The sequence below is a fragment of the Lepisma saccharinum genome, chromosome 30 (genome assembly GCF_977018435.1).
Source record: "Lepisma saccharinum chromosome 30, izLepSacc3.1, whole genome shotgun sequence".
In the NCBI taxonomy this organism is placed as follows: domain Eukaryota; kingdom Metazoa; phylum Arthropoda; class Insecta; order Zygentoma; family Lepismatidae; genus Lepisma; species Lepisma saccharinum.
In genome coordinates this window covers 29,193,539-29,216,709 of record NC_139258.1, presented here as the reverse complement: position 1 = coordinate 29,216,709, position 23,171 = coordinate 29,193,539, and the positions used below count along the sequence as shown (strand labels likewise).

Here is a 23,171-nt window from a genome sequence, read left to right as displayed (position 1 = left end):
CAGGTTTGCGCACGAAGGGGGTGAATTGCTCTTCCTAATCATGGATGTCGTACCAAAGTATATTAATTATCAAATTTATTACAATAATTAATTTTATCAAATGAGTTTTTAAAACTAAAATTTAAGTCATATTAATAATAAGTGCATATTATTGGCAGATAAAGATGACCTGTGGACTGGAAAATGTGTTGGATTCAAAACCCCACCCTTATGAAAATCCTGGGCACGTGCCTGATTTTACACATTCGTGTTGGATCAAGTAAAAAGCAACAGCTGTCTGCACACTGTGGACAAGTGCAACAATTTTCATTTTCTTACATATTAAAAGTAAAGCAGTTATTAGTTTTGTCATATGAATTTTTCAATAGGGATGCATACTGAATCTAGAAAAGTAAGTACTTCAAACACCTTTGAACAGGAAATCAAAGCACATTCTTATATAATATATGTATATTTTCCTTAAATAAGACTAACTAATTCTGAATAAAGAGAGAATCACTACATTCTACAGTTTCTTCTAAAAATCTACTTTCTGTAAGACACTGATATAAAATATTATATTCTCAAAATGTATACAACTTTGACACTTCTTCAGTAAAATCCATAAAAGTTGAGCAACAATTAAAAACAATGACTAGTAAAAATAAACTGTATTTATGAAATACAAAATACTGCTATTGTAAGCATTTCTATAACCACGACGGTTTCTTCCCATTTACCTTGCTTAGCTTATTTCGTGCTATTTTGTCAAAGAATAGCAAGCCTGCTGATCTTTCAATGCTCTCCAGGGGCACCTGTAAAAGGTTAAAAATATAGCGTGGCAATTAGAAAAGTTGCACGAACGTGAACAAACCAAAACAATCATAATGCAGAAAAAATGCAGAATGTGACATTTTGTGGGCTAAAAAAAATGGATGGATGAATAACAGGGTTAAGCCGGCACCAATTTATCAATTGGAACTTATTCGCCGACTCTTTTCCTTCAGTTTGGGTATTTTGCAGGGCCTGCAAAAATTTGGCAGATTAGTTTCACAGAGTGAAATTATTGTGAAAATTATGGAAAATTCAAAATTATCGTATATTTTACACTAGTATAGTAAGCAAAATGGATTTTGCGAAAAGCAATAATTTGTAAAACTTGGAAACTTTTACAAATTATTGGCATCTTAAGTGCACCTGATTGGACAAAGAAAGCTTTTTGATTCTGCATGTCGCCTAAGTTAAAGCCAATTATTTCCTCACTCTACAAGGAAAGCTGTCAAACACCACAGGTGCTCACTACCTGCTCACTCTACAAGGAAAGCTGTCAAACACCACAGGTGCACACTACCTGCTCAGGAGCACATGCAACATGTTTTGCTCAAAAAATAAAAAGAAGCAGTTATTCACCTTTGAAATTTAATCCAACAGAAGATATGAAGACTTTTTATAGAAATGATTTTGTATTACATGACAGCTTTGCTAAGGGAAAAAAAGATAGCTTGTTTCATAGTTGAGTTATTACGTAGGATCCAACAACGTAACATTGTTAATAAATATAACTGCTTCTGTTTTGTTTTGTTTTTGTTAAATTTATCCCACTGTTATAACTGTAATATTAACCAAACTAAACATAATGTCTGATGAAGGGAGCATGTACTCTCCCTAAACATTACATCAAAAAATGTGTTTACATACTTGCCACAACCATAAACTACTAGAGGAATAAATGCAAGATATTGGTGTATTATACATTGATTGATTGATTTGCTTTATTTTACTTCGCTTTTTGTGCCACTTTTTGGCTAATTTGCAAAGATGGAGATGAGTGATGACATGATGAAATTGATGAATGGACACTCACAAACGGCCACAGTGGCTCAGTCAGTAACGTGTCTGACTACCATGCTAAAGGTCCCGGGTTCGATTCCTGGCCAGTTTAAATCCGGAAACTTTTGTAACGGAAGTGACCCAGCATCGAATGGCATGGGTACCTGGGGGAAACCCCGGGGGATAAAGGCAGTCAGGGGTGTGATGCTGATCACATCACCCCCACTCACAACCGGATCGAGAAACCGGCATTACCCCCACACTCCCTATACGCCTTCATGGCATGGTGCTAAGCACAGGGGATCACTTTACCTTTTTTTTTAACCCTCACAAACATCCATGCCCAGACTGGGATTCAAACCAAGGACCCCTGGCATCATAGTGCGATGTGCTAACCACCCCACCATGGAGACCGGCATACAGCATGGCCCCATGAATACAATAAGAATATGAAAAGATGTAATACAATTAACATGTTACTTTTAGGTACTTGCATAAGAGTCAAGTATGCTCTTGGTGTTATTTAATCTTGGGAATGTAAAGTTATACTGGGAAAACATGCACTAAATAGAACAGTTATGATATTTGTGAAAACAGTTACATGACCTTACTGTATGACAAAGTAAAGGTAAGTGCAACACGTTACTTTATTTTACTAACTTACCTAACTCCAGTTGCTACTGAACTCATGTTCTCCCAATGTAACTGTACATACATAAGTTTAATATAAGAGCGGCTCGGGAGTAAAAATTGATAACCCACATTCCGTTCAAAATTGAGTTAACATTAGATGTAGTTGCGGCACAGTCTAAAGTTGATGTGAATGAAGTTCTTCCAGCATCTGCTGATAGACAGAAACACAGGGGAGCATCTGGGTAACCCATAAGCCACAATACAATGGGCGAACTTTCACTTGTATTCTCAGTTTCATACTTTTGTGGGTTATCAAATTTAACTCCCGAGCTGCTCATAACATAACAAACTAAATAATATCGGGTGGCGCACGAAAAACCAAACCCTGCCACGAGCATACAAACAACAAATGAAAAACCGGCCCATGTACAGGCTGTTTATTTTCACCCACCTATTGTCACCTATTGTTCCGAAGCTGTTGCAACCATGTATACTTTATTGTTGTCAGTAGGAAAGCCGTGAAGACTTGGTTCAGATGTGTGTAGGTGAGATGTATTCTCTTCAACAAAGAATCACAATAGTGGAGGCGTACGTGTCTACCAGGTCATTTAAGGAAACACAGGATATATTTGCAAATAAGTTTCCTGGCACTTCTATACCCAGCAAAGAGCAGTATACATGATTTGGTGAAAACGTGGCGTACTACAGGGTCAGTTGCAAATACAAAAGAATCGAGCCCCATCCGTTCGTACACCTGCTGTGATTGCGGATATTCAAGCACGAATGATCCAAAGTCCTAAGAAGTCGACATGCAAATTGTCACAACAGGCGAACGTTTCGCGTAGGTCTTTGTCAACGTGTTTTACACGATATAGGGTTGAAGCCCTACAAAGCGACATGTGTCCAAGAACTGAAGGAGGAAGACAAGGAAAAACGTGTGAAGTACTGTACATGGCTACTTGAAACAATTGTGAGTGGATCGTTGGATCCCCTGCTGTATTTCGTGAGTGATGAAGCCTGGTTTCATCTGACAGCCCATACGATTCCTGAGGAACCTCTTCACGATAGAAAAATGGGAATCTTTGAGGAATTTTATGCACAGTTGACCCCCATGAACGCTTGTATGCTTTCTTTCAACAGGATGGGGTGACCTGTCACACTTCACGCGAGTCAATCTCACGAATCCATCAAAGATTCACAAAAGAAAGGACTGTCAGCAAAGGATTGTGGCCGCCGCGTTCACCGGACTTAACCACTTGTTGACTTTTATCTGTGGGGCAGTCTAAAGGGAAAAGTGTACACAAATAATCCAAGGACATTAGAAGACTTGAAGGACAATATTTGTAATGATATTTCGAGAATTGATGCCGCAGAGTTCTCCAGAGTGTATGTTAACATGTTAAGGCGTGCACAACAGTGCATTGAAGCACAAGGTGGTCATTTTCAGCACCTACTATAAAAGACAAGATTGTTTCAGTTAGTAAAGACCTTTGCATTAGCTTATTTCTTATATCTTTTAAAAAGTGCAGACTTTTGCATTTCTTATTTGTTTTATTTTATTTTATTTCTTGTTTGTATCTGCTCGTGGCAGGGTTTGGTTTTTCGTGCACCACCTGGTATAACACAACATCAGGCAGACTATTCATGGAACTCAAAGGATTCAAGATGAAAGTAGCATGCAAATCAGTATCCCTGATTGGAAGAGTCCCACCAAACTTTACCAAAGCTTGCATCCCAGTTTGTATAAGGTCACATGCCAATGTCAACTCCACTAACTCGTCAGGACCTTCACACAGTACAAGAAATGGGAGAGCTCCTAACTGATGTCAGGAAAGAATAACCAAGATCAGGCCTTGCACAACAACTCAATATTGCACATCAATCCATTTCCAACCACCCAACAGGCTCTTTCACAGAGAAACCCACAAAATCATCTAGCAGTAGCAAACATTAAACTTAAATACATCAGCACTAGAGTACTGCAATGAGGCCTTTCCGCCTAAACGCTCACACTGACAATGCTAGATGGCATACAGAATTGATAGGTGTTCCACACGAATGAGCAGAATACACTCGAACTCTTGAAGTCTATTAATACATGTATTTCCATCATTTGTCTGTGGTAGTGAGCCCTCAAATATAGATTGTGAAGTAAAAGATGCAGTGAAATTGAAAATTATGTGAGCATAGTCATCATCTCAATGTAAAAATGCAGTTTTGTATATCTTACAATACACAGTAATATGCGACAGTAGTATCGTGTGTGATGCTGTGTATGTAAATAGACCTTTGTCTTTTATATAGGAGTTCGTTATAAATTGCTAAGTGGCCATTTGGTGTTAAATAAATACTAAATATTGTTGGATTATGCGCAGCATATTTTTTCAAATCAACTCTACACCTTGAGTGCAATCTATATATGTTTGAATACACAACAGAAATACAAGGAAAATATTCACGGCATCATACAGAATTATGTAAGTTTTGTCTATGATTAATTGGATTTAATCACTGATGTAGGAACCATGTCGTACGTGCCAGGATTTGACAAATATGATCTAGACTAATGAACCATAAACTCTTACTTGAACAGGTTTCATAATTACTGCCATGTGTTAAACATTTATGAGGAAAACAAAGTTATATATAGTTCGCCCCAAACCTTATGAAGTTTTACGAGATATATTTTCTCCAATACTACTAGAGGAGAAATTGTTCAAGGAAATCTCTGATAGGTTCATTTCTCGTTACAATCCACGTAATAATTTTATAGTTCAATGTCTATAGTTAAGAAAATGTACGCAGTTGGATCTGGTGAGTTTTTTACCTATTGCATTGTTTGACTCATTTGTGAGCAGTTTATGGTTTGACATTATTAGGAAGAAAATATCATGAAATTCCAGAAATGAGTTAGCTAGACAAATGGAAAAGCTCGAGAGTGACATGAAGGATTATTACCGTGAAGTGAACTTACAAGGCAAGGGCATAGACAGAAGATTCCATGGAGCGAATAATGTTTCACGTAAATGTAAGAATGATTCTAGATTTAGTAATCAGCAAAATAATTTTCATGGTCAATATAATAATTCGAAAACAAATTAATCCAAGTCCAAAGTGCAAGGATATTATGACGGAAGTTACTGTTCGTTCTACGGGAAGCAAGGTCATCATTATTTAAAATGTTTTAAACAGATTAACATTGAACGTAGAAAGTCCACAAAATGTGAACACAATAACAAAATTGTTGCCTATACAACTCCTGATTTAGAATCTGCACCTAACACTGAATCTATTCCAACAGACATCTAACAGTAAGATTTATTTATTGCCACTATTTTCATGCATTCTAATGGTACACAAGTCAATGTTAGTAGTAAAGTTGATAAAGAAGAAATCACAGATCAGACATACAGCCTTCAATCATCACAACATGTGATCAATGATTCTGAAAATGGTTTAAACGTGTGTACAAGGGAATTAGATTCCCATATTATTCAGCATGCATATTTAGTAGAAATTAGTGTAGCCACGAAACAAAGTTTGAGATTGACACGGCATCTTATGCATCTATGGCTAGTAACAACTTTTATCAAGCGTTTCTACAAAATGTACAAATGTCTGAACCTAATTTTACATTAACGGGTGCTGGTAATAATGTAATACGTTTATTAGGAAAAGTTAATGCAGCTGTGTCATGGAAAAATCAGTTCCACTGGCTCAATTTGTACATAATTAATTGTCATTTACAATTCTTAGGAAGAAGTTGGATTCAAATTATGATGCACCAGTTATTATTGCACACAATGTCACAGGAAATAATGCAATGAACTCTGATGTTCGTAATTTCTTGCATGTATTAAATAAATGTGACAATTGTATAAAAGTTAATGATGTACAAGGGATCGTCGATGCTCTCAAGCAAGAATTTCATTCTATTTTTGATGGTGATTTAAGCATGCCTATAAAGGATTTTAGAGCTGATATCCCATTAAAACTGGACACAACTCCAACTTATTTTACAATGTGCCTTATGGAATTAAAGATAAAGTAAAATGAGAATTGGATAAACTGATAGAAAATGGCTTTATGAAAGAGTAGACACTAGTGAATGGGCCAGTCCAATGGTTGTCATTGAAATGAAAAATGGAGATTTACACATTAGTTGCAATCTGAAAAGTACATTGAACAAATATATAGAAAATGCTTCTTATCCCTGACCACTGATAAGAGGATATTTTCCAGAAAGTTAGAGGAAATACCATATATGTTAGTTTCGATTTACAAGTTTATTGGCAAATAGCTTTTAGTGAAAAAGCGAAAAGGTTGTTTGTAATGAACATGGGGATCATTTTCACTGAAAGAAAAGTTACTGAAATCATACAACACACAAGATTATCTTTTGGAGTAAAATTTTCGTCACAAATATTTCAAGTAGCAATATCAGTTCTGTACCTGAAATACATGAAGAGGTGTCTTGTCATCAATAACCTGGTTTGGCATCACATAAGTTTCCATTTCCAAAGTGTGATCATCTTTCTCGCCAACAATGACCTTAAAAAAGTGTGTTGGAACTGCAACATGATTTGTTCCAATCACTTCGTACTTCACATAAACTTTTCCATCTGCTTCTCTCCTGAAAATCAAAATACAACTCCATAAAGCAATTGTCCCTGATAACAAGAAACACAGTTGGCAACATTTCGGCACTCAACACAGTACTTTTATCAGACTAAAAATAAGCACTGGCAGTGTGACCATGTCATGAAATATAACTTGGTAAAAAATTATGCGAAAATTGTAGCTTCATCAGGAGTCTTTGGCATCCTTCGCAAATGCACTACCACATAGCTAGTCAGAAAATTTCTGGCTGCTCCACAAATTCGATATGTGAACACTATTGCCATCTACCTTCAATTGAGGGAATGCGCTGACGAGTTTGTTTTTAAAGTTTAAGTTCACTTTATGCACAGAATGCCTAATTGGGACTGAACTTACAGTTTAAAGTGGAATCCAAACAAAAGGTGGTTTCATTTAAATCGGGTGATATCATTTAAAAATAATCACTGATTTAAATCACTTTAAATAAATAATTTATAGAATAATGTACATAAGGAATTTGTAGATATCAGAATCACTTTTGGTGGAAGTACAATAATCTTGTAATCATTGAATGGTGTTTACTAGACTCTAAGAAAGGAAACAATATACTCCCTCTGTCCCATAATTATAGTCCGGTATGCCAAAATGGTAGTACAGGAATGACAGACGAAGAGGCAGATGGAAAGCACAATTTGTACTGATCCTTGAGTAATAAAGTTGTATGACTCATTCCCGTGTTTCATGTTCTTCTTCTGTATGTGTACCAATGCACAGTTTGAATATCGGGCAAATATTATGAGACAACCAACAAAGGTGTCCCGGACAATAATTATGGGACAGAGGGAGTATATAAGTACTGATGGGGTGAAGCTCATACGATGTATTATGTAAACTGTAAATAAACTTAAATTTCTCTTGATTGCAAATTCAATAATTTATATAGGCAAAAATAGCAAACATTTTGTGTAGAATAACATACAAAATACATAGGCCATTTCATAAATAATGCACAGTGTGGCAAGACTGCATAGTGGATGATGCAACCGAAGTAAGACTGGCATAATTTTACATTGAGGGCATGACACAGCCAGCCGTGTGCTTGTGAGCTCTCTACTTTGCATAGCGTGACTGGGAGACGGAGTGGAAATGGAGGCTGCAGGTGTCTCGGGTACTATTACAGTTGACGATCAGAGGTCGTACATTAAAATTGAAACTCTACGTGGCAAAAACGAGACAGAAATCCCCAGAGCGTTATTGGAAGTGTGCAACGAGTCAACATTGAACCGTAGTAGTGTCTCGTTGGTCAAATCGTTTTCATAGTGGTCCATCTTCAACACGGCCCAAAAAATTCGGCCTGCACAATCAAAATTCAAACAAATGATGATTTTTGCTTATGATCATCAGGGAGTAATCCTCACAGACAGAGTTCGATGTGGCCCACATGTCACAGCAGTGTATTACCGTGATTTCTTGCAAAATCTGCAAAGAACACGCCCTCAGCTACTCGAGGCTGGTCCACTCATTTTTCAAGACAACACTCGGCCTCATATTGGGCATGTCGTCAATGAAAAACTAGGCTATTACGGTTGGGATGTGATACCCCATGCTCCGTATAGTTCAGACATGAGTCCCTTGACTTCAACCACTTCCCCAAGTTGAAACTGCCTTTGTGTGGACGTTGTTTTTCATCTCTGGAAGAGCTTTCTACTGCTGTTACCCGAGCCATTCGACAGCTGAACAAAGACAGCGTATTGGATGGCATACAGAAGCTTCCTCGATGTTGGGATTCGGTCATTGCCAAGCAGGGAGACCACATTGAAGGACTGTGAAGACATATCGCTGCCACAGCAACATACGGGTGAGTAATAAATTAGCATGCATTATTTATGAAATGACCCATGTAGTAATCACATTAAACAGTAAATAGCTGCAAATAAACATGGCAGGCAGCTGATATTAAACAAACTAGCATTAAAAAATCACCAAAATTCAGCCACAAAGAATATAAAAAATATCTTAAGTTATAATTACATAGTACATGCAGAATGTTTTATTTTCACTGGAAGAAAAGTTACTGAAATCATTATAGTTTTACTAACACACTCAACAAACATTATCATAGTAGGTTCACATATACAGTATCAGAAACAGAAAAATGCATATTGACACCTATTATTTTATATGCTTTAATCAAACTGTTCAAATATTTTACACTGTTCTTTATCAGAAAAAGCCTTTCTTAAAAGAAGATATATCTATATATACAATGACAAAAAACATAGAACAGTTTTGAGCTTTTCTTGTTAAAAAATGACATTAAATCAAAAAATTCCAATTTAAATTTACAATATCATTAAAAATTATTTCTTTTTAAAAATAAAAATCATTATTTTATTCACCCTGGTTCCAAACCGATATGTGCCTCCACCGGGTATCGAAGCTGAGACCCCTTTATTACAAGATGGCAACATTAAAACTATGCCATCGGGGAGGCCATTGAGGGAATGTGCCATAAGCTAGTTCAATTATATGGATTTTATTTTGCCTCATAACTGATTGCTATTTCCTTCTTATATACCCCTTACAGTGATAGTGACCTTATCTCTCTAGATCGTTGAAGGAAGCCTCAGAATTATTGTCGATTTAAGTCCACTTCATGCACAGAAAAGCTAATTGGGACTACACCTACAGTTTAAAGTGAGATCCGAACAACTATGTGCTTCCACCGGGTATCGAACCCAGTACCCCTTGATTACAAGGCAACAACGGGATAGTCGACGCAATAGCTACGTTAACGACCGGCTGCTTTGAAGTCCACAGAGCGTGCCCACCAGCTGCAACAATCACATTAAACGCACAGTGTTGCCACACATCTACTGTACACCACCTTGTCCTTCTGCGCACAAGCACCTTCCCACGGTCTCCACATTGAAGTTGAAAAGTACAGCATCAGTGTATCCGCAGTTATGTGACTGAGACTCCACGTGGAGTAGACGAGCGGAATGACAGCTGCGCCCATTGGCTGAAAGCTGAGTGCGATTGGACGAAAACAACTCACCCACTATTTATCCCCACCAACGTTCGTGGTGGCGGCTTTCTTCAGTTCTTCGACATTAACAAAGTAAACGCGTGGACTATACCACTACACCATCGGGGAGGACACCCTGGATGCCTAAGACTTTCTTTCTGGGGCGATGACTTGATTATTGTTCTCTAAGAGTGGGGATTGGAAATCCTCATTTATTCTTAATTAGCAAATTAACGTTAGTTTTAGATGGTCCCGTGAGTAACTGCTCAATTTTAGACATCAAAGAGGTAGTTATGTTCTTCTTTTTTAGGTGATAAATGTAAAAAAACAAAAGGTAAAACTACTCCTGCACATTGCACTTTGTTATCAAATCATGTAGGCAGAGTGTGGAGGCAGGGCCCCACACATTCACAATCTTGGCCATTGTCATGATGACGTGATCAGTACAATGCTCTGACTACCTTCAACCTCCCCCCCCCCACCCCCTCCCACAAGGTTGGCCACAGTTCAACATTTAACAGATGGGTGAGCCTCACAGGCACTTTATGCAAGAACATACTCTTTAAGGGCTATTCCAATTTTATATGGATTGGAATCAGAAATATATTCACATAGATTCTCCCCTAACATATACAGGGTGTTAGAAATATTGCTACACGTTTGAAGTAAATATAGTCTGTTACTGTAGAATGTGGAAGGAAATGTGGAATGGTATATTAAACTTGAAACTTCATTTTATAATTTCAGAAAAGAGAGAGGCTCCCGAGCTTATGTCATTAACCAAGATGGAGCTGGACATGCAGCAGCAAGTTACAGTTGCATACCAGAATGATTGTGAGAGCCATGTGTACAGCAATGAACTTAAACAACAATTTGATGTAAGTGATAGTTTTCTCCACTTTCCCCCAGTCGACGACAACAATGTTACATTAAAAGCACGTCTCACCAGTCTCATGATCATTATGGTATGCAATTACCCAACTGCAACTTGGTGCTGCATGTTCAGTGCCATCTTGGCTAATGACATAAGCTCGGGTGCTTGAAATTACGCTCCACATTCTGCAGTAACACACTATATTTACTTCAAACATGTAGCCATATTTCTGACTCACCCTGTATTTTATCCTTCCTATATTATTCACATTTAGGACTTATTCGAGTAAAAGAAACACACAAAAAAAAAAACTCACCTTGGCAAATACAGAGGTCCAGTACAAACATAAACATTTTTGTACAAACGGGTTAATTTTCTGACATGCTTCTCTAAGCGATTCCAACTATCTCTGTTGAAGCCCTTGCCTACTTGTGGGGCCATGTTCGATAGCAAAAATGTCTGATCACAAACCCCCTGGTTCTGGCGATGATTCCCTGCTGCTGCCAGATGACCTCTGTCGTAGCCACTTGCTTTGTAATCCGAGTTTTGAGACCTGTACAAAAAGAAAAATAATTTCACACACACACACAAATGTTTTTTAATCTAATTTGTAGACAACTTTAGACTACTAATCTCAGCATACTCCGGTTCTCAAACTAAATAATTCTCTAGCATTCTTAAACTATAAGGTTCATGGCTGCAGCAGCACAAGCCGTTAGTCTGTCCCTATCCTGGGCAAGATCAATCCAATCTTTTTCATCCTTACTGATTTCCTTTAGGTCCATCTCATATCCCTCCACCTTCATCTTGACATTATCTTACCATCAGGTTTCCCAACAAGAATCACATACATTCTTCTTTCCTCTCTCATTCGTGCCACATGGCCTGCCCACCTAAGTCTTCTTGATTTAATTATTCTAATAATATCAGGACATGAATACAAATTATGCAGTTCTAAATTATGTAACCTTCTCCACTCCCCTGTCTCCTCATCCCTTCTAGGTCCAAATATTTTTCTAAGGATTTTATTTTCAAATACTCTTAATGTATGTTCTTCTCGAACACTATAGTGTCTCTCAACCTTAAAAGTCAGTATGGAAGTAAATGGAGTACTTCCCTCTCTAATACGTGAGTTTTGCCAATAGCTCTGTCCTTCTCTACCACCGCTGCATTTCGAGATGTTACAAAATTTACAGAATGTAAAAGTCAAAAATTTCAAACAGTGAAATCATTATCCTGTAGAGTTTTTTATGCTCTATTTACTGACGGCATTATATAACCTGTCATAAATTCATGTGATCTGAATTTTTCATAATTATGCAATTTTGCAAAACACTTAATTTTTTTCTAGTAAATACTTCAAAAGCCACAAATATCAAACCGCTTCAACAACTTTGCCAGTTTTATTTTTTCTACGGGATCTATGATGTTTGTAGATATGATATTCTTCGCCTGATTGAATTAATGAATTAATTTGCTTACGAGGAGATTTATATATATATATATATATATATATATATATACACACACACACATTGGATATTTTGTATAAATCATAAACTTTTCGGTTTCTCGCGATACACATGCAGACCAAGAGAGAAAAGTGTTGACCATTGTTTGAAGTTATTTTTAGAATGCATTGTTACTCCACAGCACCGTTATTTATTCCACAATCGTAGTTTGTTTATGCAGGCTGTCTCTCGTATGAAATTCATTGTGCACCACCAAGGTTACAATTCAGTTGCAGGCAGGTGCCCCGGTTCGTAGGAAGTGCAGTGTGCTTTATTTTCCGTAAAAAATGTATCTTAATGTTTGTTTTTGCATTTATTTAACTCTGTTTATGTAAACGATACAACATTCAACGAAAGAAGTAACAATAATTGTGTCATGTATTACACATATAATGCAAATGTAAAATAGTAAATAGTTACATCGAAATATAAACATTTACATGCAAATCTTGAGGTAACTATCGCTTTTTTCCCCCAAAATGCATCAAATACATAGATTTTGATGATTTCCTACACGATATTAAGGAAGTAAATTTGTTGCAATCATTACCGATTAACAGCGACTCGGTGCATCTCCGTTTGTTGATCTGGCAATGCCGCGCTCCATTTAACCCATACTGACTTTTAAGGTTGAGACGCTCTATAGGTGCAACTTTATGAGCCAAGGCTTGCTATACAACAACTTGTGGCCTGTAAGTCAAGATCAATCACATAATGCTCTCTGGCTTTAGAGAACAGAGTCTGCTACGATTGGTTTCAAGAAGCTCTCATGGTAATAGGTAAAAAACAAAATTTTGAGGCTACCACCAGGAATAAAACCTGGGACCATTTGGTCCAAAGGCAGGAATGCTAACTCAGGGTGGCTACTCTAGGACCATTATAAAATTTAAGTATAATTCCCGGTTCTCCAGGTGAACTTTGCCAAAATTCAAGGGTGCAAACAGATGTTTTCTCTACTTCAACCTTAAGTATTACCGCTTCTCATCACCAATATATATTAACAATATAAAGGGTCTGTGTGATTCCAAAGTATCCAAAAATTCTAAGAATTCAATCAAACGGTACATATATTTAAAATATTTAATTTAAAGTGTGGAGTTAACATTTGCCATTTCACATTCTCGGGCTCATAATACATCTACAAACACAAGTCACAAATAATACGGAATATACTAATTACAAAATATGTTAATTGTGTAAGTATATCAAAGTCAAATTTAACTAATCAACTTCAAGGTATCGTATCTAGCGAAAATCTTCCGTCGGTCAGATACATTGTTCTGCAAAGGACACTAACAAAGTAAACAGATTGAAAGAATTCTGTGGTCTTTCTTTTCCTTCCTCGATAAAAATAAAAGCTAAACTGTGAGAAACTTGCCTCGGGGAATTTATAAATATGTATAAAATCATTGGGATTTGTATTAATAAACATTTTTTTTCACGTCCATGGAGAAGAATTCACGCAGAAATCACACATAATTCCCGGAGCTAATAATTCATGAAGAATTCTTGGTGAGTAGACACCCTGTAACTATTTGGCTGTGTGGAACCTCCAACAGTCTCTTTTCTAGTTGGTTGCAACTTAAATTCAGTTGGAACTCTACTCATACCCCCCCCCCCTCAAGAACTTTCTCAAAGATGCAGAATATTCATGTATATTATGCTAAGCTGATACCTATACACCAGCGGTATCGGTTGAAATTTTACTACTGATACTATTGTTTACACGTTCCTTTTCAGAGGTTCGTTCACCCTTCCTTGTGTCAGGTTGAAAGGCAAGTACAAGAAGTTCTGCATTTAAGTTTTCCGAGAAATGCTGGACAAACCCCCACCCTCCTGGAAGCAGATGATTGACAAGAGCAAAGGCAGGGCAAAGTGAAAGCTGCGCCAAAACTTCTTGGTAAAGGTTATGTGAAAATAAAATAAATCAATTCCTGGTTGCAAACTTGTAGGGTAAGAAAGGGTGACGTTTCTAAAACCAGCATTACTATCATACTGGGCTGTTTCGGGGCCAGTTAACTAGAGTTCTTGGAAAAGATGGATTAAGGTCGCTGTGGATTCAACAATTTATTCTTGCATTCTTCCCTTCTGCATAGCGAGTCTTTTATGTGATGGTATTGGTTGATACCACAATTACGTGTTTTTATTGCAAATGGCAGAGAATATGAACATTGCCTTAGAGAAGGTTATACGGGAAGCTCGGGTGCAAATTAGGGGTACCATATATTATAAGTCAATCCAGATACTTGCATATGCAGATGATGTGGGCATAGTAGGAAGATCTCTACATGCAGTAGAAGAAGCATTTCTGGCCATAGAAAGGGAAGGAAAGAAGATGGGATTGGTGGTGAATGAAGGGAAGACTAAGTACATGGCAGCAGGCAAAGCACACGGATATAATCCATCACCGACCATAACAATGGCTAATTATACCTTTGATAGAGTGGATGCCTTTATCTACCTGGGTTCTGTTGTGACACATGAAAATGATTCACAGGAGGAAGTAAAGGCACGACTTATAGCAGCGAATAGGGCCTATTATGGACTACAGAGACATTTTAAGAGCACCATATTATCCAGAACAACTAAGTTAATACTTTACAAGACACTGATAAGACCTGTATTGACCTATGCTGCTGAAACTTGGACCAGTTCAAGGAAAGATGAACAGCTGGTAGAGACCTTTGAAAGAAAGATATTACGAAGAATATTGGGACTAGTTGCCTTCATGGCATAGTGCTAAGCACAGGGGAGCACTTTACTTTTTTGTATGTGAGAATGGAAAATGGAGAAAGCGATTTAATAAGGAGCTCTACGACTTATATCAAGAACCAACAGTTATTGGTGTAATAAAGGCAGCAAGATTAAGATGGGCAGGTCATGTGATGCGCATGAGTGATAGTGACCCTGCAAAGAGAGTGATGTTGGATAGCAGAGGTGGACAAAGGAAGCGAGGAAGGCCTAAATTAAGATGGTTGGATGGAGTGGATGAGGATGTTCGGAAGCTCCAGTATAGAAATTGGAAAGTTGTGGCAAAAGGTAGAGATAGATGGAGACAAATCACAGAGGAGGCCAAGGTTCATCAGTGAACTGTAGCGCCATAAGAAGAAGAAGAAGAAGAAGAAGAAGAAGAGAATATGACAGAGCAGGGCATAGAGAGAGACGGCCAGATGAGCAATATTTTAATAACTGTTGCTTTTCTCATCCTATAAACCAAAATGACAAGAACGAAGTGTTGACATGAAATTGGAGAAGAGACATAATCCATCGATTTTTTGGTGGAACTGTAACACTTTAAAGTCTTGCAACATTTCAAAAAGTTATTTCTTTGCAGCTTCTGTGTCAGAAGAGAAGTTCACATGAAAAAACTTACGAAAAAGTCATAAGACACTTTAAAGTGTTATAATGCTACATGAAATTAATTTGGGAGTTTTTTAATGTCATTAAAGAAATATAATGTGATGAGTTAGTATGACTCGGTACAACTAGCCTTTTTTATTTTACACTGGATTCAAACAAGTATTGGTAATGATGAGAGTATTGGTTCACAGTGGTATTGGCTCAGGTCTAGTAAATATCTGTAATAGAAAAGGAGGCTTAGTTCACAAAATGCCAATTGCAAAGAATTTAAGATGTCCTTTTTCACAAAGGAAATGTCTCCCAGTTATTTCTCTCATAACCTCCATAAAATATAAACATGAGAAAAGCAGTGTTGCCATCTGATAGAAAAAAATCTCTAAATTAGCTTCTAGCGTTTATCCTATGGACGCTGGATGGATCAATTTTGCAGGGAAGCATGAAAAAAGACCACTCTTTGAGAACATTTAATCCCCTATGCATTTTGAAAAATAAAATGGAAAATATGCATCTAATTTTAGAAAATTGTAATTTTCAGGTAATGTTGAAAATTGGAAGTCTCCTGCTGAATCCCTAATTGCCACATGTTGTGAACAAAATTTTCTTTTTTCATTTTTGTCATTATTACATGTAAAACTAAAATATATTTGCAAGAAAAGATGGTTGAACAGTAATATCCCATTCATATGTCACCACATAATTTTTTGGATAAAAAAAACACACATTTATCCAAATGCGTTTGTTCAAAATAGTAACAATACATACATTGTTTTGTCATTCCAATATTTCATACCATCATATGTAGGCTATAATAAATTAACAAAAAATACAGAACTGAATTAATATCTGTAGTTTTCAACAAATGACATGTTGATTGCTGCCACATTGTGCTGGTTGCTTTTTTAATTAATTTCAAAGCAAGCCTTGACTTAAGGTTAAATAAATATGCTCTTAAGCAACAATTCACAGATGAAGCTATTAATACAGTTTTCAGCCTTAAAGTAGCCAATGGATATTAATATTAAGAATTTTGATTAAACATACTTTAGAATCTACAGCAAGTGTTAAAACTGACACCCCATGTGCTTTTCCTGGACACAGAACATTACACCCAGTTATGTATTGGAGAATTCAAAATAACAAACCTAAAATACGGATGAATTGATAAATCCTCATGGAATTCACATACTGCTCTGTCCACAGCATCATTTCTTTTAACACTTTCTTTTGTCAGATGCTCAAATACCCAATGAGCAACTCTATTCCTTCTATCATATGATAAGACATAATCATCAAGAGAACGGACATTATCTAGCCCTGGAAACCCGTGTTTCATGATCTGAAAGAGACAAATCACAAACAATGAAAAAGATGAGCAAAGGCTTGTAAAAGTCTACTTGATGCGCACGAAGGCTAATTGAGACTGGACCTACATCTTAAAGTGGGATCTGAATGAATGAAATATACAGGGTTATCCATTTGAGTATGGATAAAATAAAACATAATTGAAACGTAACTGTGATAGCAGGAAAATTTTCGTGTTGGTGTTTTCGTGCATGAAACATGGGAGTTTGGCAACAATGAAGTTTGAACTGATCGTGGCCATGGGGGACAAATTGCTTGGTCTCCCAACTCCCTAGATTTAACCACTCCAGACTTCTTCCCCTGGGGCTTCGTTAAAGATTTGATTTGATTTAGTTTATTTTACTTCGCGTTTTGTGCCTCTTGGCTAATTTGCGAAGATGGGGATGAGTGATGAAATGATGAAATTGATGAATGGACATTCACAAACAACCAAGCCCGACCGGGATTCGAACCCGGGACCCTTGGCGTCGCAGTGCGATGTGCTAACCACTCGGCCACAGGGTCGGGCGCTTCGTTAAATACACTGTCTATTCACAGAAACCCACAGACATTGATGATTTGAAACTCCAAATCACAGGCTTTAGACAGAATCACCCCAGACGTGGAATGAATTGAATGGCCGTTATGATTTGTGCAGAGTTCGAAATGGAGGTCATGGAGAAAACTGTACCAAACTGTTAGTAGTGTATAAAAATAAAAACTCCCACCTTTCAGTTTTTTGTATACAATATTTCAGGTAATTACATTCGACCAAAAAAAAATCACATCCATTTTATTTTATCCATACCCAAACGGATCAACTTGTACTTCAACCAAATTGTCAAAAAAAGCTTACATTTTGATGGGTGATATAGTTTGCTTACTACGCTACAAAATTAAGTCAATCACTCATATATGGTGAAAAAATAGATTCTCTCTACACTAAACATACATATCTTACCCAATATTTGAAGAGGATACCTGGTTTTGTAGTATCGATAAATTTTGCAGGATAAACGAGAATGAAGAAATACTTTGAAACTTGGGTTTTACTTGATTGTTTAAAGTTTGTAGAATGCATATATTCTGGGTTTAGGTATCAAGAAGCAAATCTGGTGTAAGTTCATACTGAAAGAGGTTGAGAAAGTTATCATGCTCATCAATTTTAACTACTGGTAGGTTGTTTTCAGTTTTAAGAAAGTAACATGACAACAAGGCAAAAACTAGAAATCCTAAGACAATTTAACCTAACCATGTAAGCATTTTTTTAAAGGGGAATAATATTCTCACACGAAACATACTAACATGAATTTGATTCCACAATTTGTAAATAAAAATACATGTGCAAATGACAACAGCAAGATTTCCTATACAAAGTTAGGTAATGGTTCCGAATGTTTAGAATAACGAAAATAATTTTGGAAGAAAGTTTGAAACTTGGAGAAACTAATTGGTACAGAAGCTTCACTAAATACTATTTAACGAAGAAATTAAAGACTTGAAAAGTAGATTACGAGAGCATCTGCACTTTACAGTGAATACCAATTCTTGTTTTCGGATCACCTCGGATGTGGATTTTTTTGCAAGGTTCTAAGATGAGTTCGTGGTTGAGACCAGATCTTATGCGATCAGGTGCTGGATGCATTTAGGAAAGTTATTTTAATGCTAAAAGCCCTAAACCCAACCTACCCAACAACAAAAGCATTTAGGGATGTTTTATTAATGCTAAGAATCCTCAACCTGCCCTGCCTAACCTAACATTCGAACGCCACTTACATCTGCATCCAAGACGACAGCACACAAATGGCTGATAGCAGTGGTGGCGATTAGGGTGTGTGTGTGAGGGGGTAGTTGACCCCACTTTTTGCCACTTTTACACCCATTATGCTAAACCTTATACACCAAGGGATGGTAAACACCCCTTGCCCCCTTAGTTTTGGAACCCAATCTCTCCCACTGGCTGCTAGTAATCAGAGAATCATATACGAGATGTTCCTGAGTAAACAAAAAAAAATCAATCTGACAATTCAATTGTCAAAGGCAGGGATGGAACTTCCGGTTTGGTCAAGTTACCCATGAAAACAGGTTGTCGTCGAGTTCAATTTGTTATAAAAGATTAGATCCACTTTAAATTTTTAAGTGATGCAGAGAGACAAAAGTACCTCGATCAAATTTAAACGTTCCTGGATTTTTTGGATGAAGATACGAGGCCTATCCAGAAAGTAACTCACGTTTTGGAATAAAAAGACAAGTGAAAGTAGACATTTTTTTATTATATACATTTTGAAGCGACACTCTTACACTACTTTTCGACATAGTCGCCATACAAGTTTAGGCACTTATCATAGTGATGAACAAGCTTACAAAGTCCATTGTCATAAAAAGTTGGCGCATGTGACTTCTACCATTTCTGCACACCAGCCTGAAGGTCTGCGTCATCATCAAAGCGCTGCGTTGCTAGCCTGGTCTTCATGTGGGGAAACAAGTGGTAGTCACTTGGTGCAAGATCCAGGCTATATGGTGGATGGTCGAAAACCTCCCAATGAAAGGTCTGTAAAAGTTCCTGCGTCCAGTTGGCCGAGTGCAGGGCTATCCGCCAGCTACCATGCATAATGGTTCGTGGGGCTATCCGTCAGCTACCTGTGCATAATGTACAATTTGCACACGTGACGAACACGATAGTAGGTATTTTTCCGTGAACAAGGTTGGAAACACTGCATACCCACAATGTGAGTTAAGATGTGTCCGCCATGTTGTGTGTTACGGAACCAAAGAAAAGAATTAAAAAAATCACTCTGTATGTGAAAAATTGTATTTTTTTCGTGTAAAAAGCATATTGGCACCTTGAACTACGTTCCGCAAAACACAATTGGTAAGTACGAACCATGCGAAACACAAAATATTCGATTTTGATGTGTCTCTGATATACTAAACTGTTACCATAACTTTTTTCGAAATCCAAATCGTGCTCATTATTTTAAGGAAGCTTAAAATTTCGTGTGACAATGATTGCCAAAACCCCACACCCCCTATATGCTTTCATGGCGCGGGAGCACTTTACCGTTTTTAATGATTGCCAAAATTCTACAATAACTAGTCCTTCTGCTAGGATATTTTGAAAAAAATCGTAAAACAATCGGAACCATTGCCATTTCTGCAATGCTTTTCCTTTCAAAGTTTGAAAATAATAATAATAAACATTCGCAACCGCTACCAACAGTAAATCATTTGGTAAATATGTGATATCGCCTGAACGGATTTCTTCAAATGTACAGGAGAAACTACTTACTGAAATCAGTTTCTGTAGAATTGTCGATGTTCTTCGAGGCATTTTCTTTCGCTGAAACTGAAAACTTCAGCATAGAATGCTGCAGAACAAGAAATAATCACTTTTTATGTAAGGAACTTGCATTTTCTGTAAAGCGACAACAGTATGCCGTTCTTTCCATTATGTACCTGCAGATTGCACGAGCGTCGAAAGTCACGTGGTCTCGCCAGTGTTTCCAAAAAGTGCCTTTTTTATTACGTTTTTTTTTTTAACTATGCTTACCTAACCTAACCTTGCCAGAAATGGTCCGTGGGGTTTTGGGGGCTATCGTGAATGGTTTTTGGGGCTATCCGTTAATGGTTCATTTGGAACAGGAGAAAGTACTTACGCTTATGTTCGGGAATGTAGTTTTCATCCATTTTAATGCGAATGGATGTGGTGTTCTACGAAAATCTATTTCCGACGTGCTATTGCTGCTGCTACAAGCCGATGTTGTCCGTATATGCTAAATTGAACGAAAGGAGTGCTAATGGAACCTAACCTAACAGGCCTAACCTAACCTAGTAGGCATACCTCATCCCCATGATGGTTCGTGGGGCTATCGTGATTTTTTGGGCCAACGTCAATGGTTTTTGGGGCTAGCCGTGGATGGTTTGTGGGAAATAAGGAACAACAGTAAGTACTCGTTAACGTAAGAAATATACATTATTTTAGTTAGAAATTCATTATTTCACCTAAAGAAATGTTCCGCAATGCAGAATAGTACGTTAGCAATGTAAAAAATTGCGAAATAAATCATTGATAGGTGTCTCCAGTATAGTCAAGTAGTACCTAATGTGTTACAGATTCGAAACAACAAGTAACAGTAAGTACTCGTAAATCTAAGAAATAGACATTGATATGCATTATTTCACTTTAGGAAGTGTTCCACATTCGAAAATAACACGTTAGCAATGTAAAGAAGTCCGAAATATATGATTCGTAGGTGTTTCCCTCATACGATAATAGTACCAAAAGTTGCAAATAATCTTCCCCCAATGCATAATAGGTAAGTATCAATGCTAAAATTAACGAAATAAACGAGTGAGAGGTGTTCGGGCGATATCGCATAATTACCAATCATTCTAACGTAATGGTTCGGCCTACCATAATTAGTTTGGAATTAAAGAATGAGAACATGGGCCATATACTTACCTCAGACACTCTTCTTGCGGCGGAAAGTGATCCAAACGTTTCCTTTTGTGCTGGCTCTTGAACTTGGGTCTCAGCTGGCAAAGCTAACGGCGAAGCTGCCAAAACTCGACCAAATATTGGCATGTCTGCGAAACGTTTTCGCTTTTCGTGTGCAACACCTGCAAAGAAGCATCCTAGGCCTACAGAACCCACTACACATGTGTTTATTACAGTCCTGGAAATCATGTTTGCAGTACTGCTTAAAAATTTTGGAAATTTTAAATTGCTGTCCTGTACTTGTTTAAAGTTAAAAAAAAACATAAACACAAAATTGGATAAGGCTATCGGCCGGATAGTTCTTCAAATAAACCCGCAACAATAGTTTCTATGCCTTGTATGGGGACTCAATTCAGACGATTTGTGATGTCGAACGGAGGAAGCAGTGGAAGGAAGGTTGCATTCTCTTTGGTTCACAGGGTGCATGGGATCCCGATAACTTGTTATACCAGGCAGTGGCGCAACCACAAGGAGGCATGGGCAGCATTCCCCATCCAACAATGGTCGCGGCCAAAGGCACCTCCGGGGGACAGAGAGGGGAAATTGCCCCCGTCTATTTCAAATTTCATGCAATAAAAAAAATAATTTCTTAAAATTGTCTTGCTCGCTTCGCAATGCCTACTTTTCTCAGTCTAATCAGGTTCAGAGCCATAGCTAGGGGTCTGTGGGAGTCGACCCTGGGTGCCTAACAATCTAAATGAAAAAGTTGTAAAAAAGAGAATGCCATGGCACCCCATGAAATTATTTGCGTCGTATTGAATCAATATTGTCCACAGTTTGCAAGAAACTGGATCTAAACATTTTCTTTCACAAAAATTAAATAGGGCTGAACCGATATCACTTTGAACCTCCTTATCAATTCTTTAACACTGTAAAGTTGTCCAGTTATTTATAATAATTAGGAATGGAGCAATATTAAATTGTTACTGATAACAATAAAGTATCTATTAAACTTACTTGCTGGTAATGGTAAGCAACATTCTACCAACCCGATGTAAAATTGCAAATGTTCCTTGAAGACCCTGATTCTTTAATTAATGTATGTAACCACGTGATTATAATGGGTTTTGCCTTTGACTATGAGCTGCAGTGGTCTAGTGAATAGGGCATCTGACTGTCACGTGAGAGACCCAGGTTTGGTTCTTGAGGCGGGTGATTTAAGGTTGGAATCTTTCTGATTTTGTCACTGCATATAGGAAGTCTGAGGTTCAGCCCACCTTTAATATACATGTAGCTACGTACTTGGGGGACAAAGGTGCATCAAGTATCTGAATGGTACTCACCACATAACATTTTTGACCATAGAGCATACTAATTATTTACTTTACAGCTCCAGAATATCTTGCTCATTAAGTCAATGGTAGAATATACAAATATACACCAATACTTTAATTACAGAACAATTTGTAATAAGTAAAAATATTTATAATCGCATCAATATATACACACACCACTGCACTCAACTAAAAATAAGTGCTATTTTAAAATTATATAAGGGCAGCAGATATATCTTCTTGT

At 37.3% G+C, this 23,171-nt stretch overlaps 1 protein-coding gene across 1 annotated transcript; it reads right to left on the bottom strand.

Moving 5' to 3' along the window:
• Nucleotides 1-331: 331 nt before the first annotated feature.
• Nucleotides 332-21,956, bottom strand: EndoG (endonuclease G, mitochondrial). Its single transcript, XM_083115668.1, has 5 exons — nt 21,618-21,956; nt 16,957-17,150; nt 11,260-11,496; nt 6,895-7,075; nt 332-794 (listed from the first exon to the last, which is right to left on the bottom strand). The coding sequence occupies exons 1-5, from the start codon at nt 21,915-21,917 to the stop codon at nt 690-692; spliced, it is 1,017 nt and encodes a 338-aa protein (XP_082971794.1). The 5' UTR covers nt 21,918-21,956; the 3' UTR covers nt 332-689.
• Nucleotides 21,957-23,171: the final 1,215 nt, after the last annotated feature.